The 27207-nt window shown below is 52.2% G+C and overlaps 1 protein-coding gene across 2 annotated transcripts; it reads right to left on the reverse strand.

The window, feature by feature from the left end:
• Positions 1-10376: 10376 nt before the first annotated feature.
• On the reverse strand, positions 10377-25230 carry LCMT1 (leucine carboxyl methyltransferase 1). Of its 2 annotated transcripts, XM_044439687.1 has the most exons (11): positions 25073-25230; positions 23916-24007; positions 21581-21702; positions 21018-21094; positions 19566-19627; positions 18266-18368; positions 17388-17508; positions 15360-15461; positions 14949-15040; positions 13203-13300; positions 10377-11712 (listed from the first exon to the last, which is right to left on the reverse strand). In XM_044439687.1, exons 1-11 carry the CDS (start codon positions 25159-25161, stop codon positions 11690-11692), a joined length of 981 nt encoding a protein of 326 aa, XP_044295622.1. In that variant the 5' UTR covers positions 25162-25230; the 3' UTR covers positions 10377-11689. The 2 variants fall into 2 exon arrangements, with proteins under 2 accessions (XP_044295622.1, XP_044295623.1); XM_044439688.1 differs by lacking the exon at positions 25073-25230 and having other exon boundaries at positions 21581-21649; positions 23916-23944.
• Between the last annotated feature and the right edge of the window lie 1977 nt (positions 25231-27207).

Below are 27207 nucleotides of genomic sequence, written 5' to 3' on the forward strand. Positions count from 1 at the left end.
GCTGTCTAAAGCTTCTTTGTAGCTGAGAATGTAGCTACAAAAGACCATTCTCAGCTACATGATGGGGTAAAAATGTTTTAAATTAATTAAAATAAAAAATAAGGCCCTAGGACTCAACTGGGGGATGCAATAGAAGAGGTTAGCCCAAAGGTGGACAAGGTGGGGATCATACCAGCTGTGGGAATGACGGGGAGTTACAGCTCGCAAGAGGGAATGCGGAAATGGGAAGTCTTTCCAGTGGAGATCAGCCCTCCCTGCTAGAGGTTGGGAAGGAAGGTCTGGGGCCGCCGCCACTCGGACGAGGCCCCGCTGGGCCCCAGGACCAGCCACCCGACGTGGCGCCATGCAGCTGCTCCTCACCACTGCGTCTGCCCCCCTCTGTCCGCAGCCGCCCCTGGGCCCAAGAACATGGGAGCTCACAGAACTTCCTGGCCTTCAAGCCAGCAGACTTTTCCTGACTGCTAAAAAAAATGTGTGGGGTGGGAGCGGGGATGTAGCACCCCCTCGGATCAGCCAGTTTCACGCAGGACCTGTTGCGGGTGGGCTCCCTGGCCGATCGAGCCCTGAAGTCCAACCTCCTCTTTCAGCCGTGGTTGTTGCACCGTCGTGCTTTGCCGTACGGCGTTTGTGGGCCCCGGCTGACCTCTCAAGGAGCCACCCATGGTGCCGGGGCAGCTTCAGAGCAGAGGGCTGAAAGCCCCAGCCCAGGACGCCTCTGCCGTCGGGCCACCGGGGCCGCGCCAGCGCCACCCGCCCCAGCCGACGGGGACTGTCCTTGTGCTGGCGCTGCCTCCAGAGCCGCGACGGGGCCACGGGCCCGCCCTGTGGAGGGCTGTGTCGCACAGCTGCACGATCCCACCACAGCCTGGGCGGGCAGCAGGGCAGCCGCTGCGGCAGCCCTTGGGGACAGGCGGCGGCAGGTCGCTTGGCTCAGCTGCCGGGCCGGGGCGCCTCCTGCTTTGCTTCTGTGTTGGCCAATTAGGCAGCCTTGTTTATGGTGGCTGAAGGTAAAGATTCCTACAGATGTTTTTATGATATTTGCACTGGGCTCCAGGGACAGGAAGGAAATTTCCACTTGCTCTTCTCAGCACGAGCTGTCACGCAGGTTACAAGATGCAGGCAAGCAGGCACAGAGTCCCTGAGAGCGGGAGCAGGAGGCGGGCCGGCCTTCCAAGCTCAGTTGAGGCAGCCGTTGCTAGAGGAGCCTGGCGTGCCAGAGGCCCTTCCACGTAAAAAGAGAAGGGGCACATCCGAGCCAGGACTTGGAAGCTCCGGACTGCACCCCTACTCAGCCATGAAGCAGTGGGGAGACTTCGGGCAGCACCCACCCTGGCAAGAGTGGGGAGCAGAAAGCGAGAGGGCGAGGCCCACGCACAGCGCCTTGTGCTCCTGAAAGAAAGGGCGGATGGTTGACAAAATAACGAGGAAGCAGAACGAGTGGGCCAGTCTGTGGTGGCGGCGGGGCTGGAAATTCGGGCTTGAGTCTCCCCTCGGCCACGAAGTTCCTTGGGTGGCTTTCGGCCAGCCGCTGACTTGCAGCTCGCCCTCCCTCACAGGGTTGTGGTGAAGATGGCATGGAGGGGAGGGGAGGGGGGGAGGGCTAGGCAGGGCACTGGGAGCCCCTTGGTGGGGAGGTGGGACAGAACTGCAAAAGCAGGGGGAGGGACAGGGGGCCCTCTCCACTTCCACACAGGGCAACCCCCCCGGCCCACGGATGAGAGCAGGGCCAGCCAGGGATGTTGCCATCCTCCCCACAGGCACGCAATGGATGCGCCAACAGCCCCTGCACCGCCCAGCCCATCGGCCTGCCCCTCTTCCCACCCCAGTCTGCAAGCCCAGGGGAAGGCTGCTCCCAAGGCCAGCCCAGCAACGGGCTCACCCGCTATATTCTGACAGTGCAGTAAGAGAGAACACCTGCTTATGCAATGCCTGCGCTTAAACACAGAAAATTAAGCTGAACACTCAACACCATGAGATGGACGTTACGTAAGCCTAAAGAGAAATATATTCTTGGATTCCCATCAAAATGGCATCGGGGCCAGCCGGACATTCCTGCGCCTGCTCCTTCAGCCCTGAAATGCACACTTTCGACAGAGCAGCGGGCAAGCGCTCACACAAGCCTCCTTAAAACAAGGTCACTCCGCGCACACACACGCACGCACGCACGCAAGCAAGCAGCCTTTGTTTGGGGCATCTCCCACCCCAGAGCCACTGCTAGACAGCTCTAAGATGTAGGCTTCCGCCTAAATGCTGGCTTTATCCCCCAACCATCCCCTGGGGAAGACCGGGGGATGCTGTCCAACTGCTAGCAGCTGCACGCCATGGACAGCCGCGAGGGATGGCTACTAAAGGTTAGCCACCAGAGCAACCTGCACTTTGCACATCCTGAGAAACCCACACCGAGGGACGCACCAAAGGGCTCCTCGGGGCCGAACGCAGCACGGGAGCCAGTGCTGTGGGAACGCCCCCCCTCCAGTTACTTCCCCGCCATTGAAGCATTCCCAGCAGCGCTGCTGTTGCTTTCAAACCCTCACAGGGTAGAGTGGGGCTCAGAGACAAGGCCCTGTTCCCTCCCCTCCCCTCCCCTCCCCGCCACGCAGGCGGCTTCTCTGGCGTGGCTGTAACTTGTCCAGGAGACTCACGCGCGTCCTCTGGAGCGCAGCACACGGAGCAGCAGCTGCCCTGACAGGGAGCCACGACAAGGGTGGCAGCAGCTCCCCTCTCGCAACTAGCCACAAATGCGGCCAGCACCTGAACGTGCGGCACGCACTGAGGCCAGCCAGTGCCACACTTACGGGTGAGAAGGTTCTGCTGGGGGGGGGCATATTGCAATCACTGCCCCCCCACCCCACTTGCCCCGAGTCCCTCCCGTCTCTTGCCACTCTTTCCATGTGCAAATTCGCCTATGCGGGGTGCTGTGTCCATTTCCCTGGCACGCGTTGCCAGTCCTTTTGGCAGCTGAACCACACAAGAAAGTCGACCAGGCAAGACACCCGCTACTGGGCATGCAGACACTCACGAAAGCAAGCAGTGGGAAATTCATTTTCAGGTCATGAACACATTTCTGCATTCCCAAAGCACATCCTTTCTCCTTTTTAAAGGTAGGGAACAAGTGATGTTCCCTCCAAACTTCCCTTTTGGTATCCATGGAGCAACGGGCACAGCAAGAGCCTGAAGTATTGCAAGGCTGCTTTGTGCTCTTGCCCAGGAGCTCCGTGGCTCACCCGAAAACCCACGAAAACCGTTCTGGCGGCTTCAGGCAGCAGCCTGCAAGCCGGAGGCATCTCTGGCCTGCAAACAGAACGACGGTTTCCCAAAGGCTCCCCAGCCAGGCAAGACTGCCCGCTCCAGCCCCACCTCCGCCATGTACGGTTCATGTGGCTGTCAGCCGACTCCTTCTACCTGGTGAAGAAATTATGTCTGCGTGGAAATCATTCACCAGCAACCACCAACAGGCTAGAAGGGCATCGGTGGCTCCTCTCGCTGTGCAAAATGGAGAATGAGAGGTAAACACGATGTCATCAAGGCACCAGTTAATGGGTGGCTTAATTAAGGTCGTGCGATGTGCTGCCGAGAGCTGCACAGTGGCTCCCTGACCTCTCGGGAATGGGCCTCACAGCGGCGCCTCTGTCCTCGGTACATCCCCTCTGGGGTGGGGTGCACTGAAGCACCGTGCCTTCGTTGGAGGGGAGCATGCTGATGAATTTAGCTCGGAGGACTTTAGAGGCTTCTGGCAGGAGATCATGTTCATTCCCACACAGCCACAGTTTGATTCCTGCCTCTGGGACTTCCGATTCCAGACCCCACAGATGGGAAGCACTCTTGGGCGCTTTCACAAGCAATGTCAGGGAAAATCTTCAAGGACAATTTTCTAAAGCTCCTAATGAAGCTCAGTCTTCATCAGTGTGAAAGTTCTTATTTCAGTCTCTCTCATTTGCTTATTTTTACACAGAAGGGGAGGGAGGGAAAGAGAGGGAGAGAGAGGGGAAAGGTAGATACTGTCAAGTATGACTTGTAAGAAGACCCCTGAAATGCCACCACTGCCCCCATTTTCGTTTCTGCAGCAGCTTGGTTACTGAGGCTCAGTGCAGCTTTGCAGAGTCCTGTGTTCAGTTCCCGGACATCAGTCAGAAAAAGATGGTGAGAAAACCAAAAAGGATTTGCAGGCGAGATGTAAGAAATATCAGAGCCCTAGAACCATTTACCCAATCGGGCCCTTCAGGGTGGGCTGGCCCCAAAGTCTCATTTCTCCTACTCCCAGCTACCTGGTCAGTGAACCGCTGGGTTCTTTCAATACCTAATGAAGATGGAGAGCAGCCCTGGGCGCACTCAAGCTATTTCTGATGGTGTCGTGAGGCACCCAAGGAGACTTCAGCCTCTCGAAACGAGGATTAACCACGCGTCTGGTGTGGAAACATTCATCTCCTCCAAGGTGGTTCACTCTCTCCACTGAGGATGGACCAGGGGAGGCAGTGGAGCGTGTGCCGCAGGTTGCTCCGAGAGAGTCACTGGGGCCCTGATGGCTCACTGCTTACCCAAACAACCCATCTCCCCAGGAGGCAGCGGCCCCACTGAGGCGGTCCGGTATGTGTTGAGCTGTGCGTGCTGCTCCCACGGAGGCAGCGGTGAGACCCGAGAGGCATGGCTCACACCCCATGGAAACCTCCGGAGTGCATGCCCTGCAACTGATCCCACAGCCTTCTGTGAAGCAGGAGGCTATTCTTGGGTGGATTTATTGACATAGAAGGTTGAAAGTCTGGGCACTGCTGATCTGGGCAGGGATGGTACACCCATGCCCTCTACATTCTTGTGAACATCTTCTCTTTGTCAAGCATGCAGACTAAATTCCAAGCTCCAACATTAGCATAATAGCTGACATATTCCCTTTAAAGAGTTTGCTTTAAGAGGCAAGGAAGAATACCGAACTTGGCTGACCGAGCGTTATCTTCAAGAGCAACAACTTCAGGCATGGGCATTGGCTGATCTAGGACCAACACCAAAAGTTGCACAACACTTGGTGAGTGAGAACACTCAGAAATCTATCAAGTAGCAGGTGGATTTTATATGATCCTCTCAACATTTACAGATGCTATTATGAAACCAAATGCTTTTTACAGAGCTACATAAATACGGATGGAAATTTCCAAAAGAACATGGTTCCATTTGCCCCAGACAATGTGCACAAAGACATCAAATTATATCCAGGGAGAGGCAGGGCCTAAAGGGGCTTGGATTGACTTGGAATCTGAAGGCGCACTTGGCAATGTGCACACACAGTGAAGGCAGGGCAGTGGGAAGTGGAGGGCCCCTCCGGAAGGAAGCGGGCATTCTTGGGCGTGTGCCAACCTTCCCACTGTGCCAGAAAGACGCTGCGTGAGCTGGAACAGGCACACAAAAAGGCAACCTGGATGACTAAGGGTCTGGGACAATTTCTGCAGGGAATAAGGCTGCAACTTTGGAGCTTCTTAGCTTTAAAAAGACGTCTAAGTGGGAAATCACAGAGGTGCACTAAAAATGGAGCGTGGCAGAGAGAGGCAAGACCGCTCTTCTCATAATTTAGAACTCTGGGTTGCCTGATGACCACAGCTGGTTTAGGTGGACATGCAGCAGCCAGTGAACGCAGGCCAGAACTGGCGTTGCATCTTCAGACCTTCCGGCAACCCTCGGTATTAGTCTAGCTGCCATGTGTTGCACAAGCTGAAGCTTCTGGATTGCCTTCAAGGGCAGCCCCATGCAGCATCTTACAGATCCGCTCAATATCCTGGGTAAGTTGGCCACACCAAGGTAAATTAAAGGATCCCCTAAATGGGGCTATCATCTAAGCTCGCTTCCTTGCAGCAACTTGTATTTACTTCAGCATTTAACGCAAATGAAAGAATGGATTCTGTTGGGCTCGGCAGAAGATAAGCTTTGAGATAAAAGGCCCAGACGGAAACGGCAACACAGGGCAGCGAGGCTCACATCCCACGAGCACCAACACCAAATGTGAAGGCAGGCACTTCAAAAGCCACTCAGGCAAGAGAGCAACCTCAGCGAGCCACTCCCGGCTCTGAAATGCAAAAAGGGGCCCAAGCGAGTTTTCGCAGAGCCAAAAAGATTAAAGGCGGCATAAAGATCCGAGCCACAGGCCTCCAAGTGCAACCCAGGTGAGAAGCACCAGCTTCCCACAGCTGGCTGAGAGTGGGCTTCACCACGCCTGCCCCCCAGCGCTCATTTCCTCCAGCGCTAAGCCTAGAAGGCCGCTGCAGTGCAGTGCTGTGCGGTGGCTGGGGTGATCCAGGGACTGGACACCAAGCCCTGTGAGGACGGACTGAAAGAACGGGGTATCGCTTAGCCTGGAGAAGACTCGAGGGAGATACGACAGCACGCTACAAGGGCTTGAAAGGGTGTTGCAAGCAGAAAGGCCAGGATCTCTTCTTGATCACCCCAGAGTGCAGGACATGGTACACTGGGCTCAAGTTACAGGAGATTCTGGCTAGAGATCAGGACGAACTTCCTGACTGTGGGAAGCCAGGTTCCAACTGAACCTTGGAGCCTCCTGACTGTGCGAGCAGTACAGTAGTGGCACCCATGACCCGGGGAGGTGGTGAGCTCTCCCACCCTGGAGGAATTCCAGATGCAACTGGACTGCCATCCAAGAGGAAGTGTTTAACTGGGAGTCCTGCACTGAACAGTGGGCTGGACCTGCTGACCCTCTGACCCGTTCCAGCTCTACAAATCCATGATTCTATGTGCAATTAGCAGAAGGAAAACCGGTTACCAAAAGAGGCAAAGGCAGGCAACACTTCTTTAAAATGTAACCCTCTCTGGAATAATCCAGCGAGACCCTCTTGACCAGAGGGGATCTTATTATTACTATTATTATTATTATTATTATTAGAACATTTCTATGCCGCCCCTTGCTGAAGAGCTGTTGGCGACATGCAGGTATGTGAGGGGGTGTCACACGGAGGTGGGCAGAGACCTGTTCTCCCCTGCAGAGGAAGGCAGGACGCGCTGCAACGGAGCAAAGCTCAGGGAGCCAAGGTTCTCTTTGGATGCCAGGAAGCACTTCCTGACAGTCGGGACCCCAAGGGTGTGGAGTGGGCTTCCACGGGAGGTGGTGGAGGCCCCATTGGTGAGGGTGTTCTAGGATAGGCTGGACGTGCACATGGTGGGCATGTCGTGAGTGGAGCCGGGGGTCAGACTAGATGGCCCGGGAGGTCCCTTCTGACTCGCGCGGTTTCTCTGTCCAGCTCGAACCTGCTTGCAGTAACTTGAGCCTGTTATTCCATGTCCTGCACTCTGGGATGATCCAGAAGAGATCCTGGCCTCTCTCCTTGTGACCACCTTTCCAGTACTTGTAGGAGCTCCCACGTCTCCCCTCAGTCCTCTCTTCTTCAGGCTAAAGATCCCAGTCATGGCAGGATTTGTTCTAGGCAAATGCATGCTGGCTTCTAGTGATTTCTGCATTGTTTTCAGGATGTTTGCATACTGACCACTTTATCATTTGCTCATTTTCCCAGGGATCGATGTCAGAATGACTGGTCTGTAGTTTCCAGGTTCTTTCTTCTTCCACTTTCTGTAGAAGGAAGTTATCAGCAACACATGTTAGAAATCTAACACGTTTGGCAGAATTTGTCTCCCAACAGATATCAGGGAAATTGAAGTTCGAAATAACGACATCCTGCCTCCTTGAAACACTGGCCATTTGCTTTTCAAAAGTTTCATCCTCATCTTTTCCTTGATTGGGTGATCCATGAATCGATTTTAACGTATCTTTAACATACAGTGCAACTCCACCTTCCCTTATGTTCCTTCTGTTCTTCCTGAATCGTTGAATTCCGATCATGGAAGTCATCCCACCAAGTTTTGGTTACACCAACCAGGTTGCATTAAAAATTCAAGTTCATGCTGTTTGTTGCCCATCCTCTGGACATCAGTACATAAAAGCATATGGTCTCCGATGTTTCTCCTCTAGCTTCCTTCCTGCATTTCTTGGAAGAACATTACTGGGCACTGTCTGAGCAGCTCCCTCTCCTGTGGTGCGTAAGCCTTTGCCTGTTGCGGTGCCCAGGTGTGCATCTCCCCCTCCTGCAGGATTCCATGCAAAGCCCTCCTGAATAGGCTTCCTCCTGCGAGGCCAAGCACCGTCTTGCCAGTCCTTGTAAGGGGAAGCCCATCCCTTGGTTATTCAGGCCAGAGTCCTTTTCTAGCCCCTAAAGATACTATAGGATATCAAAGAAAGGATTGCTTGTGGTCAGATACAACAGGTGAACAACAAAGATACCACAGAAGCCCCTGCTGTTTTCTCCAGAGTTATGCAAGTTTGGGCTTGTGGAAGGCAGGGGTCTGCTGGGGGTGCTGTTTGGAGCAATGCTGTTCTTAGCCACTGGTAAGCGTGAGGGCTCCCAGCCAAAATGCAGCAGCAAGAAAGGGCAGGGACAGAAGCGCATGTTTCAAGCGGCTACTCAGCAGCAGAACGGGGGCTGCTGGTGGGCCGCACTGTTTGGAGACAGCTTTTAACAGCAGATCTGCTCCCCAGAACACAAATGCTGCACTTGGGAGTTTTGCAAGGAAGACCACTGAAAAGCCCAGTCCCCTGAACACGGCAGATAAAAGGAAGGGGAGTGAGCGAGCGAGCATTTCCCGCACAGCACAGCACGGACAATGCCCTTGACTACAACAAAGTGTAAAGAGGGTGTGACAGACAAAAACTGTCAGGAAGCATTTGCAAGAATTGCCTCGGAAGCCCCAGCCAGCACCCGCCGAGGCCTCCATGCTTTGCCATGGCAACCAAAATTCCAGTTTACCTTCCCCTTGCACCACAGATCTCCCAAACCTCAAGAACAAATGACACATCACAGTCCATGGCGTTGGGTACCCAAAGGTGGACTTTGATGCAAAGGGACCACTCAAATTTTGTGCCACTAAGAAACTGGAAATTAATCTACTATAAAGGGCGAATGACTCTGCACACCACTCGTTCATATCCTGCCTCTGGTCCTGCCCAGAAGCGCTCAAGGTGGCTCACACGGCTCTCCTCCTCCTCCTCCTCTCCCGCTGCCCCTCCCAACAGCAGCCCTGTGAGAGAGCTCGGGCTGAGAGTCCGTGACCGGCCAAAGGCCCCCCAGCCAGGTGCCCGGCTGAGTGGGGACGGGAGCCCAGATTGCCTGCCCCAGCCCCACCCTCCTGACCACACCACACTGGCTCTCTGCAGCATGGCCTCTCCTTGGGAAGCCCATGCCTTGAACCCCTCTCTGCCAAGTCACCATCTTCCTTTCCGGCTCGAGAGTGCATCTACCTGAACGAGAGAGACCAGAAACCCTGAGGGCTTATCAGCCTTTAGGGTTTATCAAACGATTTCCAACCATGGCCCACCAGGGAGGCTGCGAGAGCACAGCCTTCCCCTTGCGACCGGGCTGTACTCGCCAGTTTGCCTCTGAACGCACGACTAACAGCCACGGGGAGAGCCCTCTTCCTCCAGGGAGAGCTGGAGCCTCGCCCACCACCCCAGCAGCAGCGGAGTCGCTGCTCAACTGCCATCATCCTTGGGGAGCTGGCGACACGCACCTGAGCTGCGTTTAGCGAGGAACGTATCATTTTCCCCAAGGGATCCACCCACAGAAGCCACGGCTGCCTGCAGTGATTTGGCATGACTCACTATGTGGGTCTGGCCATCTTCCCATCAGCATCTGGGTGGACCAGCCTGATGCATTCCGTGCAATTGGCTCACTGACTCATTTCTGAAGCAGATTATTCCTGGCTTCCCACCCCGAGGAGGCTTTCTGTGGCATCTCTGCCCGAGTCTCAGAAGATGCTCAGAACAACGGGAATGGGCTGCTCTGAGGGAGTCTGCCCTCTAAATCCAAGCTATTCCAGGTATCAGACTGGAACAGGAACCGGCGTGCCTCGGGCAGCTCGAGCCCAGGAATCGCAGGCCGAGCGGCGTGGGAACAAGGCTGGCCTGCAGACTCTGCCTCATGAGGATGCCCCTTCTCAGTGACTCCTCCCCACAATCAAGGACGGACCGGAGCGCAGCCGAGCCACGCACAGCCCTGAGCCCACCACGCTCGACACACGGCTGCAAGGCTCGGAGGGCCACGGCTGAATCCCTCCAAAGAGCCAAGCACAAGGTCAGGGCAACCCAAAGTCCGACCGCATGCCTGGGCTTAAAAGAATGGGGAAGCACACCAGCGGCCCAGCAAAACAGGCCGAGTCCAGCCCTGGCACCAGCACTGCGGCGTTCAACTTCTGCCAACTGCTTCAGGTCGGGAAGGAAAGGCGAACAGGTTCACTCCTTGCCTCCCAAAGGATCTGCCCCCGTGCGAACTCCCAGTGAGCAACAAGAAGCCTGGCCGATAAAGGTGTTTGTGCTGCATTCTGAAGATAAGATACCGAGTGCTTTGATATTTTATTGAACATAGTAACTATTTTTGAGTTATTTATGGGATGTAACTGGAACATAATGAAACATACTAATAAAAAAAATCCTAAACAAAACATTATTTAAACAGATGGCAGAATGCCAGAAACTTGGTTATTCCAAGCAGAAGAATTACTTGAAATGTCCTCTCCCTGACGCTGCAAGGGATGGCTTTCTTGGAGGAACCGCCATGTTAAACTGTAGCCTTGCTCCTGGCTCTCTCAACGGCTAGAGCAAATGAAGGCTTAGCTATTTATTCTCCATGTGGACTGCAGAGACTGGACCTGCAAAGCGGCACACTTGATGCCCAGATCTAGCCTGACTCTCAGGAATAGCCTATATTGTTCCAGACCCGCCCAGCCATTTTAAAAACTGCAGGGGAGTGGGCATTAAATTATGTGTCTCTGACATGTCACATTTTTCCTGTGTTAACATTTTATTGTTTGACCTTGTTGTACATCACCCTGACAGCTTTTTAACCAGTAATGCACCACAGAGCTGTTAACGCTGAATAAAAACCACTCATGTTTGTTCCCGATTCCACCTCTGAGGAACTGGAGACGAGGTCTGATGGATCAAGCCAGGGTGTGTTGGGGGAAACCAAAAGAAGGCATGGCGTATTACAAAAATCCACCACTTATTAACCCTTGCTGTGGGCAGGTTAAGAGGTTGTTTCAACAGAGCCTAGGAGGGGAGCGGCCACACGGGGGGCTGACAGCACAATACTGCCTGCAGTCCTGGCAAGCAGCAGAGTCGCCGTCCAGAAGGCAGCCAGCTCTGCCTTGACACAGCTGAGCGGCTTCACACAGAAGGGTCAAATTTTTCACTGCAGCAGAGGCTGGAGGAATACCAGGAGCAAACATTCCACAGAATCAAAGACACACAATGTGACAGGCAGGAGGAGGAGCTTCCAGCACCGGCTGAGCAGGAAGTGCCCTCCGATCTTTCACCCCCACACCCAGCCTCGCTCGTCCCACTCCCAGCCCCACCACGAGGACGTGCAAGTCCAGTGCATCAGGCGTCACTCACACGAGCAGCAAAAGCCACTGTGTCCATACCAGTTCCAAAGCACTGGCCCCTGGAAAAGGGGCGAAGGCTCTCTTCAGCTGCTGGCGACCGGAAGTCATTTATGCAAGGCTGCAGGATGCCAAGCGCCAAGGAAGGGGAAGGCCGCCCCTGGAAATGTGCCACTGCCCCCGTTCTCCTCAAGGTGCTGTTGGCGGGGGGAGTGGGCTGAGCAGACGGGGCGGCAGATTCTCCCTGAGTTCCTCCAGAGCTGCTGCATCAGAGCGTGATCCCTGCCAGACCTGCGGAGAGAGAGCAAGGGGAGAAGGGGACGGTGCGGGGCGGCACGTCAAGAGGCAGCCCCCGGGGTGGTGCCGTGTGGCTGAGCGCCACGCTCCACCCCCAATGCCCCCAGAATGTCTTTTTAAAAAGAACATGATGTGAACAACCCTGCAAAGATCCTTTGAGTTACAACTGGTACAGAACCGGGCCACTTGGTCAGTAACAGGAGCTCCCAGAGTGGCCCACATACACCTGTTCTGAAAAATCTACATGGGTTACCCATTGTGGCCCAGGTCCAACTCAGGGTGCTTGTGCCGACATATAAAGCCCTGAACGGCTCCGACCCTGGTGACCTCAGGGAGCGCTTGCAGCCATGCGTGCCCACCCGGCCTTGAGATCCACGCAGGGCCCCCCGTGTGGCCATCCCGCAGAGATGCGAGACGAACGGCTGCTGGGAAGAGGGCCTTGGCTGCTGCTCCCCGTATCTGGAACGCTCTCTTATATTCTTGGCGCCAGACTAAGACCTGCCTTTAAAAAAACGTTCTAATATCTGAGGCCACAAAGGCTTATTTGTATTTTTACTCACTGCTGTGACTTTTAGTGCATAATTAATTTTATAATGGTTTTTAGTTCGGATTGTGAGCTGCCTAGAGATGCTATGGCACAATAGGCAGCATACAAATACTTTAAATAAACAAACAGTCCTCTAAGCCATGGGTCCCCAACTCCCAGGCTGTGGACCAGCACTAGTCCATGTCCTGTTAGGAAGTGGGCCGCCCAGGAGGAGCTGAGTGGTGGGCAAGCAGGCAAAGCTTCCTCTGCGTTTGCAGCCGCTCCCCAGCGCCGGCATCACATTTTCATTACAGTATAACAACAATAAAAATAAAGTGCACAGTAAATGCAATGTGCCTGAATCATCCCAGAACCATCCCCCACTCCCCAGTCCATGGAAAAACGGTCTTCCACGAAACCGTCCCTGGTGCCAGCAAGGCTGGGGACCACTGCCCTGAGCCACCTTTCGGTTCTCAGAGGGGAGCAACCACGTGTGCTGGCCCCGCTCAGGAAAGGCACATCTTTGTATCAGCCGCTTTCTCGTGGTTGCAAAGGCCGCCATCCCAGGGCTGAGCTGCTGCCCGAGCACCCATGAGGCAAGTAGGCAGAGGCGCAACACTGGAGCGGCCACCTGTGCAGACAACACTGCCCTAATCTTGGCACCACAAGCGTCTCCAGAATGGCCACTGGCGTGGAAAGAGGCCACCATCCCCACTGCCACACCGGCTTGGCGCGGTGGAGGAACGGGAGCCCCACGCACGCAGCCGGGTCTCCAGCAGCAGCGCAGGGAGGCCAACATCTGGGGAAGCTGGAGGAAAAGGCAGACGCGAAGAGGAGGGGGAGGCCCGCACTGCCAGCCGCCCAGAGCAGCGGGGAAGGGCCAAGATCTCAAGAGAGCCCCTTCAACCCTTCCTTATCCCTCAAGAATGGAATGGGCTGTCCAACAGGGGGACCGTACCCAGATGTGAGGAGTCTCTGGTAGCCCAACACAGGCAGTAATGTTGCATGAGTTGTTCGAGCAGTTCCTTCTCATCAAGAAACTCGAGCGCCTCTATCCTGCAAGGAAGGAAAACAGGAAAGACAGCAGTGTACATGCTCACGGTAGCACCTCAGGCCAGAATGCCCACGCGGCCAAGCAAAGAGTGCTGGGCTGGAACCAGAACGATATGGGACCCAATCCCTGGCCAGCCACAAAACTCGCTGTGCAGCACCTTCTCTCACGCCACCCTTCCTTGCAAGGCTGTTGCCAGCATAAAATCGGAGCCTCTTCCATGCTGCCCCCGAGCCCCTTGAGGGGCAGAAGACCCATGCAATAGATGACGGCTCCTGCTCCTACAGGCAGAAAGGGACAAGCTGCAAGCCCAAGTCCCTGGGACTGGTCATGCCACTGGGGAACATTGGGCGGCTGCCCTGGACAAGCCCTGGGCAGCAGCAGCTCCAGGAAGGCTTTTCACCTTGGAAGAGAATTACATAGCATACCCAACACCGAAAACACACAGGCAGCTGTACAGGACTACTGAGCGTTCCCCTGGAGGTAACTAGGTGCTTGGCAGCTTCTGCGGTGGCACCTCAAGGACAGCAATGGCGGCTTGCAGGGTGGGGGGGGGGGTCCTTTCTGCTGCCTAGCTGGGCTAGCACAGCCCCCAGTCCTCTCTGAAGGGGCAGACCCAGGAGGCGTTCCTCGCGGCCTCCCATTCCATCCTACAGCGCTCAGCCCTGGGGCACTTCAGGATCCCAGCCCATCCTGCCATGTCCTTTTGCACTAGGTGGGGCCACAAAGAGGTTAGGGCAGGGCTGAGGTGACCGTGTGCGTAAACGACCTACAATTTCACTTCTCATTTCCATCTATGAATCCCAGTGCAGCAGTGAAAACCTTAAACAGGTGTCTGGAAGCAATTCTGGGATGGGTAAAGGCAGCTAAAGTGAGGCTTAGTCCAGATAAGGCAGAAGTACAGATGCTTGGGAAAGCTGTGCACTTGGAGAGGTGTTTGCAGGCAGTTTTGGGTGGGGTTCAGTTTCTAGGCATGCGTCCTGGAGGCCCCTTCAACCAAATGCTCTGGAGACACAAGCCCTGACCTGTTACTAGCACATGGGTTACAGCCAGCCTAACCCAATGTGATGCTCTCTGCACTGCAGGGTCTTTGAAAATAATCCTGCGACTTCAGCTGGTGCCAAGCTCAGTTGTCAGAATCTCTGCAGGGGGGCAGGTTATGTGATCATATCACAGCAAATTAGCATTGCTTTCCGATTTGTTTCCAGGCTCAATTTAAAGCGCTAATTATAACCTTCAACACTCTGAATGATCCGGGACCAGTTTACTAGATGGCTGCATAGGCCCTCATGAACCTGAATGGACCAAAGACCAACCTCAGAAGGGGCAGGTCCTGCTCTCTGGCCCACCATTACGACAGATCAACTTGCCAGGGTCCACGGGGCAGGGCCTTCTCAGCAGGGAGCCCCAACTGGGAAACTCCTTCCCTCAGGGACTCTGAAGAACTCCCCTCCTGCAACCTTTAAGAGCCCCTTAAGAGCTATTACACTGCCAAACTTTCCACTTATTTTTGGAGGGTTGATCCCCTATATATGGTTTCCCTTGAAGCCACTCTCATGGTGTTATCAGCAATTATTTCGATATTTGTGTTTTTATTGTAAGCAAGCAGACTGTGAGCTCTCAATGGGTTACCAGGGACGAGAGGCAGCTTACCTTTTGACATCATCTGGTGGCAAGTGAGCATAGACCTTCATCATATCTATGGCATTTGCTGTTTCCCAGCCGCTGAGCATGAACCGCTCTTTCTGCAAATGGAATATGGTGAAAAGAGTCAGCTGAGAAGGGGGAGGAGGCTGTGGCCCTGAGCCCAAGATACACCTCACTTTTCCAGCAGAAACTGGCTCGATGGTACAGTGTATTGTATCCCTGAAGGACCATTTTCCTTCTCCCCAACAAAGGAATTATCCATGGCCAAGTGGGATCTATGATTTGGTCTGCAGCAGCATGGAGCAAATTCTGAAATAACACAGTCAGGTCTGGAGGCAAACTCTACGATGGGAGCCAAACTACCATTCCAGGGGAAGATGGGCCAAGACAAGTCCCTCCCACCCAGAAGCATCTGACCTGGGTATCCAGAGATCGGCAGCTGTCCACACCAACCAGGTTGCACTGCCTGCTCTGCAAATTCTCGATCATGATCTGCCCAAAGCGATCGGCCATGTTCACCTGAAGCAGATGCAGGAGAAGGGCTGAAAGCCGCATCAGATCTGCAACGGGTTAGCATTCCACTGGCTTCGCAGTCGGGGAGCAGGCACCCACAGCCCTCTTGCTTTACCCCATAAGTACTTCAGACCCAGAAGTCTTCTATCCTTAGACCCATATGAGGCTTGCAAGCATGGAGAGCGTGCCCTCTCTTAAGACTGAGATGTTCACCTTGAGCAGCGCAACACAGCTTGAGGTTGCCTGCTTCCATGACATTTTTTTAAAAGCAAGGTTTTAGTCCTCAACTGTGGAAATATACTTAGCAACATGGGACTGGTATCTAAGGAAAGATATATTTAATGCTATTTATGAATAATTTATTTTTCTAATATACAAAAACAATCTGTAAAAAAGAAAAATTACCTTGCTGGAAATGCTTGTTGGGAAAGGGACACTCCAACACACACTGAAAACCCAGAAATGTTCCAGAGAGCCAATGCTCCAACACAAAAAACTGCAGACCAGACCTCTAAAATATCAGGTATCACCAGAGGAATATTTCCTGACAGGCTCAGCAGCCAAGCAGATTTACACAACTGAGTGGGAATTAACCCTAGTTCTTCTGACAAGAGAAAGGGGCAGGGGGCTCAGCGGTACAACTGTCTGCCCCTAGCAGAAGCAAAATAACTGCTAGGGCCTTGCCACATTTGATTGGCTCTGCAGAGAATGGGCATGGGCAAAGAAATGTCAGACTGAGAGGTCCAGTTTCTTTCTCCTCACAGGAGTAATCTCTAGAGGTGGCAAGGCAGCGCCATGGGATGGCCTGCTAGGGCTAGAGCCCAGAACCCCTGCAAGCCCTTGCTGAAACACAGGCCACGACCCTCCTGACTCTGCCACACATGAGCTTTCTGTCCACACATGCATCACCTCCTGCTGCCTGGCCCTTGACTCCCTCTGCCCAAGGTCTTTTCCTGAAATCAAATGCCTCGTTCCCTGCCCATGCAGCCCCTTTGACAAATAGAAGAATTCATAGCAGACGGGGTCCTTTAAAGACGCCCGAGCAAACAGACTCCAGAGCATATGCAAGTTAGCATCAGGAAATGTGCACTTTTTTGTCCTATGGGCCTGAGTGCTGGAGCTTTTCTGTATTTAGTACCACCCCATGAGACCACTGAGCAATGATCTTCCACTCCAGGTAGACCATCACAAGCTTTATGCAGGCTCGATATAAATCCTAGCACTGGTTCCTAAAAAAATCAAGTCCCCGGAGCACCAGAGCACAATCCCAACATTACTGGTGCCTTTGCTAGGATCACCAGGGCAGTCAGTTTATTAATTCTAGGATGGCAATTTGAAATCAGGAAGGAAGTGTCAATAGAATGCTAGAAATCTAAGTAGGAACAGCTTGTTCCAGTGGATCACCAGAAGCCTACCCCACCCACCCACCCGCCCACCCACCGCCTCACTCTTTGTCTCCTCCTGGATTCATATGCAAATCCAGGGTATCAAATCTATCTGGACTCCCACCCCCACCTAGCAACCAGCAATTTCTCCTTTCAGGTGGATTTGGCTTCAGTTCCACTCCAGCTGCCAAGGCTGTCTCAGCATTAGGCAATTAGCATTTCATAAAGTTATGTAAGACTGCTCACAAAGCCCTTCCCTTGAGTTCAGCCACCTCTGACTCAGCAGCTGTTCTCGTCAATAAAACGAAGGCTCCACCATGGCATTGTGTGTCTGGGAAGGGACCCCACAAGCATGAAGAACCCTGATCTCCAATTCTCCTCAGAACTGTTCCGCCACCTCACAATGACAACCCTAAAACCAAAGCTCCTGCAATCGGAAAGCTGGCAATTCTGACTGGAAGGGCAGAGCGCTAGTCTCTCACCTTCACTCATTTCTCACGTGGAATTTGGACCTGGGACACATGTCACTGGAGCAATGGCAGCTCACCTGCTCATAATTTATGAACATGGCAGTCTGGAACATGCCTGCCACCCACTTGAGGAGGGATGCTGAATGCTCCTGGGTCATGTAGATCAGCACACATTCCGCCACCAGCAGAGTCGGCAAACTTTTTCAGGGTGAAGAAAAGGAGTAAAGTACAGAGAACAAAGTCAGAGCAGATTCTTTTCTTCTGGATCCCAGAATGCCATGAGGTCCAGCGAAGGAAAATCCAGCACTTACCCACCCAGCCCACTGACATGGCACAGACAACCAGGTAATTTTGCCTGCAGGGCTACTTCTGAATACTGACAGCCAAAAAGCAGACGGGAAACCAGAAGCAGCAGGAGTTCCCAGAGAAGCTCTGTCGGCAGGTCAAGGAAGAACTGGCGGGATGAAAAGGCTTGCCCGTACACCTGTCCCCCACAGGTGTGTAGTCTGCACACTGCCACTGATTTCAAAGGCCTGGCTCCCCAGGGCTCACAAAGAGAAACCCAAGCCTTTGACTGGCATCTTGGCAGCTAGAGCACATCAGTGCCAGGGGAGCAGTGCTGACAAGGAGGGCTGGATTGTTACTGGAGGAAAACTATAGCAATAACGGACAGAGATACAAATAAAACTCATGAAAACATGGATGCCATGGGAGGGTAGAGGGGGCATGCTATGAGTGCTATGAAGTAAAGAGTCACCAGACCCAAGAAACGAAATCAGGACAGCCTTGCTTTGTGCATGTCCACACACACTTTATCATGTCAAACCTTCTAGGTAAAGTGGATTTCCTACTGGACTTTGCACTGAAGTTTAATTAAAGTTCTCCCGTTCTGTGCATCTCCAGAGCAATCATAGTTAAGGCTTTTATAAACAATGTCTTTGAAACGGAATCTTACTGAGGATCCATGTTGCATTTCTTCAGGTTTTCCTCTAGCTTTGGCAGGTCTCGAAGATCTGCTCCAATTATGGCATATCGGCTGGAGTCTAGGCTGTGAGCATCTGCAGAATAATTAGTAGTGAAAGTAGTTTTGTTAATAGCTTCCTCATCTGTGGTTAGAAGGAATCACATCTAGGCAATGAGACATGGAAATGTGGTGGCCCCTTGAGGCCATGAGCATCTATGTCACGTACGTGTAGCCACACAGGCTGGCCACACTTCTGCTGAGCTAATTACTTTGGAAAAACAAATTAAATGGCTAGTTTAAAATGTCCTTATTTTTCAAAAGGGAAAACTTTAAAACCAGTATAAGAGCAACTATACTTTAGAGGCAGGCAGCTAAACAGAATTACAGGATTTGGGGGCAATAAGTAGGCCACTGCAGATTTGTAGAGGCCTACCTTGCCAGCAGCCATACAAGGAGGGTGAGCTTTAAAGAATTTTAACAAACTCGAGGCAGACTCGCCTAGCACTCCCCACCCTTGTTGGGAATTCCCCGTGGCAAAGCGGCACAGCAGGGGCTGAGTCCCTCTCCCCGCTCATGCCTCTCACCAGCGTCCCAGGGGACGACTGAGGAGTGCCAGAGGGGACGGGGACGGGCTGCCAGGCATGTTCGGAGGCCATCAGCCGTTTCCCTGCATGCTACACCTGCCAAAGCCAGGACCTCCAAACTGCTTGTGAGGGGGCCTGCATCACCGCTCAGATGAGCAGGGCCACAGCTGAGCGGGGAAGGGAGAGACAGGAAGAAGCACCCCTCCCCACCGGCTTGTCCCTTACCCTCACTGGGCCCAGTCCATTTGGCTGGGTCTTCAGTCTGACATTTATCATTGCTGGCTGCCCTGGCTTTTAGGCATTAAAACAGCAAATAAAACAGCCTGGGCAACCGAAGGACAGCACCAAAAGACTGTGCAAAGGGACCATTCTGGAAGAGGCTGAAATCATCACAGGAGAGAGAGCAAGGCAAAGGCTCTTGCGGCTGACTGCTGCAGCACTTTCCCTCTTCAAGCAGCATGTCAGCAGCAGGCAAGGACCATGCCTGTCCAAAGAGACCTCATGTTCCTTACCCAGAGAACACCAGAACATTTCAAGGAAGGCAAACGCTGAAAAGTAAACAGGGGGTCTCAGATTTGCCCATGCATAGTTTACCAGCATATTCCTGGAAAAGGTAACAGGCAAGCATAGCAGAAGGGAACGGGGAGGTGTCAGCTGCTTTGGAAGTGCCAGCTTGCTTTACAGGTAGATTTTTTAAGGTGACTCACCTATCAGGAGAGACTCCCCCGAATGGCTTTCCATAATTGGTTTGGACAAGGGGGGTTTTGATCTGTGGGAGAGAAGGCAAAAAGCAAGGGGAAAAGCGACCGTGAGTGGTCTTCAGCATTGTCCCCTTTCATGAGACCTGCAGTTGTGGCTGCCCCCTGTTGGGAAGTGACGCCTAGGCGTGATCACAAAGCCAAGCTTTTCAGCATGTTAAACAAGCAGGAACCATACAGAAAAACAACTATTTGTTCTCCACTTGTTGGTCAAGACAAAGGGTTTTGTCTCAACCAAAAGGGACAAAAGAGAACAGGGGTCCATACAGGTGGTGATGGCTGTGCAGGAAAGACTGGGCAAGTTGCCAGGAGCTTTAAGGTGGCATAGGAAGGTTTCTGTCCCCACTTTCTCAGACAGAGACATTGTTAAGCAAATGCCAATCTGGTTGCTTAAAAATCACTGACATGCAGCTCTTGAGCCACACAAAACCATTTCTACAAGAAGTGTTAGTTAAAATGTTTTGCTTAAAATGAATGCTATCATCTGTTTCAGGCATTTTTTCCAGTATGGGCAGTGCCACATAATTGTTCCTGTTTTACTAGGCATGAAAGCAACTATGGGCCACAACTCACTTTGCAGACCTGCCTACATTTTAATCAAATCTGAAGTTTTCTCAACTACTTTCTATTCCAGCGGTCTTTTGAAGCACCTCATTATGAAATTATATATTTTTTAAAATGTGTATTGTAAAAACTGCAACTGATCCTCATTTCTGCGATGCTGCAAACACAAAAGGATCTGATGCACAAGATGCACAACCTCAAGTCTGTAACATGTGAACTTGACCACAATTTTGCTTTGATAAAAGCATCCTTACTTTGCAGCATTTGGACTCCACCACAAACAACAAACGCAGAAGGCAAAAAATTCCAACAAGTCTTTCAACCAAGTGATTAGAACTAAAATCACACGAGGGCAACAGCTTGGGAGCACATCCCATTTAAATCAGTGGCAGCATAGAGACGTATGGGAGTACAACAGACAATGCAGCCGATAGGGATTCTTTGGCTTCAAAATCGAGACCAATCTGAAGAGCAATTTTTCAAAACGTCTGGGTGCCAAAGAAACCTTAGCTCTTCACTGACGTCTGTGCATTTATGCTCCCTGTCCTCATCCTTCCTTATGTCAGGGTGCGGTCCTCCAGATGTCTGGCCTACAACTGTCATCAGCCCTACCCAGCAGAGACATGGCTGAGGGACGATTTAAGCGGCAGGCCAAATGACTGGGAGGACCACCCGTTGCCCACACCATCTCAGCTTTTAGCACTTCAGCAAGGCAATGCAACCGTTTTGGAACTGCTGTTCACAACTAACAAGTGTTTGCTTCCAGTTGTACTTTCCTCCCATAAAACAAAAAATATTCACTTGGGCCCAAGTCAAGTGCAGCACACATGTACTTACTTTATGTAGTGCATTTTCCGTGTGACTATAGATGGAAAATCAACTTCAAAATATTTTCTAGGAAGCAGATTCTCATCCTGAAAAGAAAAAAAATCCTGGCTTTTAGCTTTCCATGCAGGTGGTGGAGCTCAATAACTCATCAGCCTTGCAAGCTTGATATTTTCTGGATCACTTCCTATGCTGGCTTATGATAGGAAGTGCTGTGTCCTGCAAATGATTCTGGAACATATTTTAACTCTAAATTGGGCTGTCATTGCATGTGGAAAACAGGCAGAAATGCTGACTTGGGTCTTTACCCATGTGAGCCTGCAACTTCCAATGAAAAGAAAGTCAGAGGAAGAACAATCCATATTGCAGGAAAGTACTGCCTATTGCTGTTGTCCCCAGGACCCCAAGGAACACAAGAGTGAAAAATACTGCTCCTAAATCATTCTGAGAGAGAGCGAGCAAGCGAGCGAGTGAGCGAGCGCGGGAGAATTTTAAAAAGGAAAGGAACCGCTAGAGGTCACCCAGGAGTCACATAGCGGTTGTTTGCACTTGGGCACCACCAGAAGGGGGTTTACCTTCAATTTCCAGAAGAGGGTGTCCATGCCAGCACCAAGGTTTATAATTTGACAGTTGCATTCTGTCTTCTGTAAGAAAGCCTTAAGTAAGTGACCAACTCCCTGGACACGAGCGTAATATCCTATAGAAAAACAGTATTATTAGACACAGATAATAGTGGCTAATATACAGTAGAGGTGACAAATAGATTTAAGGAATTAGATCTGATAGACAGAGTGCCTGAAGAACTATGGACAGAGGTTTGCAACATTGTACAAGAGGCAACAACTAAAAAACCATCCCAAAGAAAAAGAAATGCAAGAAAGCAAAATGGCTGTCTGAGGAAGCTTTACAAATAGCTGAGGAAAGAAGGGAAGCGAAAGGCAAGGGAGAAAGAGAAAGATACACCCAATTGAATGCAGAATTCCAGAGAACAGCTAGAAGAGATAAGAAGGCCTTCTCAAATGAACAGTGCAAAGAAACAGAAGAAAACAATAGCATAGGGAGGACCAGAGATCGCTTCAAGAAAATTGGAGATATGAAGGGAACATTTCATGCAAAGATGGGCATGATAAAGGACCAAAATGGCAGAGACCTAACAGAGGCAGAAGAGATTAAGGAGAGGTGGCAATATTACACAGAAGAACTATACAAGAAAGAGCTTAATGTCCCTGATAACCACGATGGGGTGGTCACTGACCTCGAGCCAGACAACCAGGAATGTGAAGTCAAATGGGCCTTAGGAAGTGTGAGCAACAACAAAGCTAGTGGAGGCGACAGTATTCCAGCTGAGCTATTCAAAATCCTAAAAGACGATGCAGTTAAAGTGCTACACTCAATATGCCAGCAAATTCGGAAAACTCAACAGTGGCCACAGGATTGGAAAGGGTCAGTTTACATTCCGATCCCAAAGAAGGGCAATGCCAAAGAATGTTCAAACTACCGCACCATTGCACTCATTTCACATGCTAGCAAAGTGATGCTCAAAATCCTACACGCTAGGCTCCAGCAGTATGTGGACCGAGAACTACCAGAAGTACAGGCAGAATTTCGAAGAGGCAGAGGAACTAGAGATCAAATTGCCAACATACGCTGGATCATGGAGAAAGCTAGGGAGTTCCAGAAAAACATCTACTTCTGCTTCATTGACTATGCTAAAGCCTTTGATTGTGTGGATCACAACAAATTGTGGTAAGTCCTTAAAGAGATGGGAGTACCAGACCATCTTATTTGTCTCTTGAGAAACTTATATATGGGTCAAGAAGCAACAATGATAACTGGACACAGAACCACTGATTGGTTCAAAATTGAGAAAGGAGTTCGGCAAGGCTGTATATTGTCGCCCTGCCTATTTAACTTATATGCAGAGCACATCATGAGAAAGGCGGGGCTAGATGAATCTCCAGTTGGAATTAAGATTGCTGGGAGAAATAACAACCTCAGATATGCAGATGATACCACTCTCATGGCAGAAAGTGAAGAGGAACTAAAGAGCCTCTTGATGCGGGTGAAAGAGAGTGCAAAAGTTGGCTTGAAACTCAACATTAGGAAAAATAAGATCATGGCATCTGGTCCTATCACTTCCTGGCAAATAGATGGGGAAGAAATGGAGGTAGTGACAGATTTTATTTTCCTGGGCTCCAAGATCACTGCAGATGGGGACTGCAGCCAAGAAATTAAAAGACGCTTGCTCCTGGGGAGGAAAGCTACGGCAAATCTAGATAGCATACTAAAAAGCAGAGACATCACCCTGCTAACAAAAGTGCGTATAGTCAAAGCTATGGTTTTCCCAGGTGCAATGTATGGCTGTGAAAGCTGGACCATAAGGAAGGCTGAGTGCAAAAGGACTGAGGCCTTTGAATTGTGGTGCTGGAGGAGACTCCTGTGAGTCCCTTGGACTGCAAGGCAATCAAACTGGTCAGTCCTAGAGATCAACCCCGGCTGCTCTTTAGAAGGTGAGATAGCGAAGATGAAACTCAAATACTTTGGCCACCTAATGTGAAGGAAGGACTCCCTGGAGAAGAGCCTAATGCTGAGAACAATAGATGGCAAAAGAAGAAGGGGCGGCAGAGAATGAGGTGGCTGGATGGAGTCACTGAAGCAGTCGGTGTGAGCTTGAGTGGACTCTGGGGGATGGAGGAGGACAGGAAGGCCTGGAGGAATGTTGTCCATGGGGTCGTGATGTTGGACACGACTTTGTGACTAACAACAATAGTGACTAACACATACTTCAATCTTCAGTACATCTTTTTAAATGGTGGCAGAACCAGTAGACAAAAAACTTTTCCCTGCCCTCGCCCCTCACATGCTCATGGAGAACAAATGCAGTTTTAACTCATATTGCTTAAAACTTACCACGACTGATCTCAGGTGCCTTCTTTTCTTTTGGCTGTCTCACAAAGAATTCAATATAAGGATCCTTCCAGTAACCAATGTTTACAGCATAGCTGACCAAGGAAGAGATAGAGGCCATTTTAACAAGACTAACCAGAATGGAGATCCTTATACACTCACAGAGAATTACAGAAATTCACTCCGTGGGTTGCACAAGTACTGGGGACGAAAACTGCACATGAAAACAGGGTCTCTGTACCATGCATGTAGTAGGATTCCCAGAAGTATCTGCTGACCAGAGGCTTAAAAAAAATAGATGGACTGAAGGTCTGATGCAGCAGACGCTCATTCAGACAGACTACATAAGAACAGAACCTACAGCGCAGGGATAGCCTGTCCCTGGATAATAGAATGCAACTGCCAGAGGAAGGTCATCTTTAGACCCTACCAGAGCACTCTACAAAGCATCTGGCTGTCCGCTTCTGGAAACAAAGGCTGGCCTGACGCACTCCAAAGATCTTCAACTCCCATCAGCCAGCATACCCCATAGTCAGGAATGCAGGGAGTTGTAGTGCAAGGCATCCTCAGGCAGGGGAAGGCTGGGATAGAGGAACTTTATGGTCTGATCCAGCAGAAATCTTTTTGGGCAGGTAAATGAAAATTCCGCGCTCACTTTCCTTGGTAGCAGGAAAGGCTGCTGTTGCTGCGTTCATGGGCTTCAAGGGGCACCTGAATGGCCCCAGCAGGGAGCCAAATGGCAAAGAACTTTTGCTCTGCGGCAGCCAGGCCGTTCTTGGCCAGGTTTGTGTTGGGCAGCCTTTACCATCTATTTACCGAGAGATCCAAGAAAGGGACCCCCGTGTTCAGGCGCAGCCGTTGGGGAAACCGGGTGGGAGGGGAGCGCGAGCTACCGGGCTTCCGGCTGGCCGCGGGGGTGGAACGCGCTGCTCGGCTGACGCGGGCCAGGCGGGCTTCGCGGGGCCGCGCAGGAGCCTCGGGCGCCCGGGAGGCAGTGCGGGGCTTGGAGCGAGGCCAAGCGACAGCGGCCGCGGCGGCCCCGATGCAGCGAGGACGCCGGCACAGCCGCGCGCACCCACCGTGGGCGGGCCGCCGCCGCCGCCGCCAGCAGAGCGCCGGGCAGCGGCGCGCTAAGGCCCGGCGAGGCCCCTCGCCCTCACCGCTTGCACTGCGAGGCGTCGTCGCAGGTGCCCCTCACGGCCTCGTCGGAAACGTCGGCGCCGAGCGGGTCTCGGGAGGTGCCGGCCATGGCTGGGCGGAGAACGAGCCGGCGGCGGCGTCAGCACGGGGGAGACGGTCGCGGGCCGCCCATACCGGCGCGGCCCCCTCCCCGCCCGCTGGCGGCTCTACGCGCATTTAGCCGGCCTCTTCGCCTCTCCCTATTGGCCGGCGTTGCAGTCACTCCCGGCAGGGGCCAATCGGATGAAGCCGAGCGGCGCAGACACGGGACGCTCCGGGAATCGTCCTCTCACGGCCCGCGCAGCCTGCCAGGCCCGCTGCTGGGGCATTGTGGGAACTGCAGTTTCGGAGGTGCGGCGGAGGATCGGGCGGGCGGAGGGGTGAGGGGCCGCGGGAGTGGCTGGGCGCGACCCCACCCGACCGTGCAGGCCTGTCGGTTCCAGCTCAGCCTTCTCGCAGGGAAGGGGGCGCTGGTGGCGGCCGAGGATGGCAGCTCCCCCAACTACGAGTCTGGAGTACGTACCAGCGTTTATTAACAGGCTACCCTGTCCGAGTGCTCTGGAGAGAACCAAGCAGCGCACGCCCCCAGGAGTCTCTCGATGAGCGAGAATAAAATGTGCAGGAAACGGCTTTATGCCTTGAATTCTGCGGGCAAAAGGCCAAATGTAAATGCAACTATGGAGAAAGAACAGGCACCATCTAAAGCAGCAATGATGCTAAGTATCGCAGTCGAAAATGTGAGTTGAGACACAGGTGTGCAGGAATGCTGTGAATGTGCATCTCTCGAGAATTCACTTGCCTGCTGTGCCTCAGAACTCTGAAGTCCAGGCAGGTGAGGCAGAGGCTGCAGGTGTTCCTTAGGCCACCTGTGCGCATTCCCCCGGACATGCCCCAGGCTTTCAAGGCATTGCAGCACTCTCTGGACATGGGCTGAACTGGTTCAGCCACATCTGTGGGAACTTTCTGCAACCCCATGGGAGAAAACCGTTGCATTTGGCTTGATTGGCTCCTGAGAACCAACCTTGGGGCAGGTCTTGGGGCATTAAAGCAGTGAGGCTGCTGAAGCCCATTGTGTTTGCAGGGTTCCTTGGGCTCTTCCCCTTGTTTGCTCAAGGGTGGTGGTGTCCAAGCTTCTGTTGCCTTGGTACATATACTGTCAAGTCAGCTTTGTTGTTTTTCCTGTAAAGTACTATTTCTCAGAATTGCTCTGCTTCCCTTTTTGTACCTATCATAATTGACTGTGTTTTATTCCAATTAAACCTTGGTACAAACTCTAGAGCTTTCTGCTTGGTTAATATCACAGTTTCAGGTCTGGGACACTGAAATATAAGATGCTGGCTTGAAACCCTATGAATGTCCACTCAGGGCTGGGAGCTCAGACTGGGATGGATGTAAGGGGCAGAGAAGTAGCAGACTAACTTGCTAGGCTGGTGTTCAACCCAGATCTGTCTCTGCCAACAATGATGGGAGCTCGGGCACCTACCTTCAAAGTTATATTATATAATACAAAGTATAATATGAAAAATATTCAAATATCAATGTTAAATAAAAGAATCATTTAATAAAGCTGGAAGGGGCCAGAGGGCCATCAGGTTCAACCCCCTGCTCAGCGCAGGACTCTGAATTAAACCATCCCTCTCAGAGGGCTGTCCAGCTGCATTGTGAAAGCCTCCAGTGTGGGAGAGCACACCACCTCCTCAGGTCCTTGGTTCCATTGTCATACTGCTCCCACAGTCAGGAAGTACTTCCCGATCTCCAGCCAGAACCTTACTTCCTGTTACTTGAGCCCATTATTCCATGTCCTGCACTCTGGGATGATCCATAAGTTATTCTGCCCTTCCCCTTTGTGACAACCTTTCAAGTACTGGTAGAGTGCTCTCTTGTCTCCCTTTAGTCTTCTCAAGGCTAAACACGCCCAGCTCTCTCCATCTCTCCTCACAGGGCTTAGCTTCCACTCCCTGGGTCATCCTTGCTGCCCTCCCCGAACCCTTTCCAGCTTGCCCGCATCTTTCTTTAAGTCTGCTGCCCAGAAGTGGACGCAGTACTCCCGATGAGGCCTAACCAGCGCTCAGGAAAGGGGAGCTAGCACTTCACGGGATCTGGACGTGAAACGCCC

The sequence above is a fragment of the Varanus komodoensis genome, unplaced genomic scaffold (assembly GCF_004798865.1).
Source record: "Varanus komodoensis strain SLA01 unplaced genomic scaffold, ASM479886v1 scaffold351, whole genome shotgun sequence".
NCBI classification, from domain to species: domain Eukaryota; kingdom Metazoa; phylum Chordata; class Lepidosauria; order Squamata; family Varanidae; genus Varanus; species Varanus komodoensis.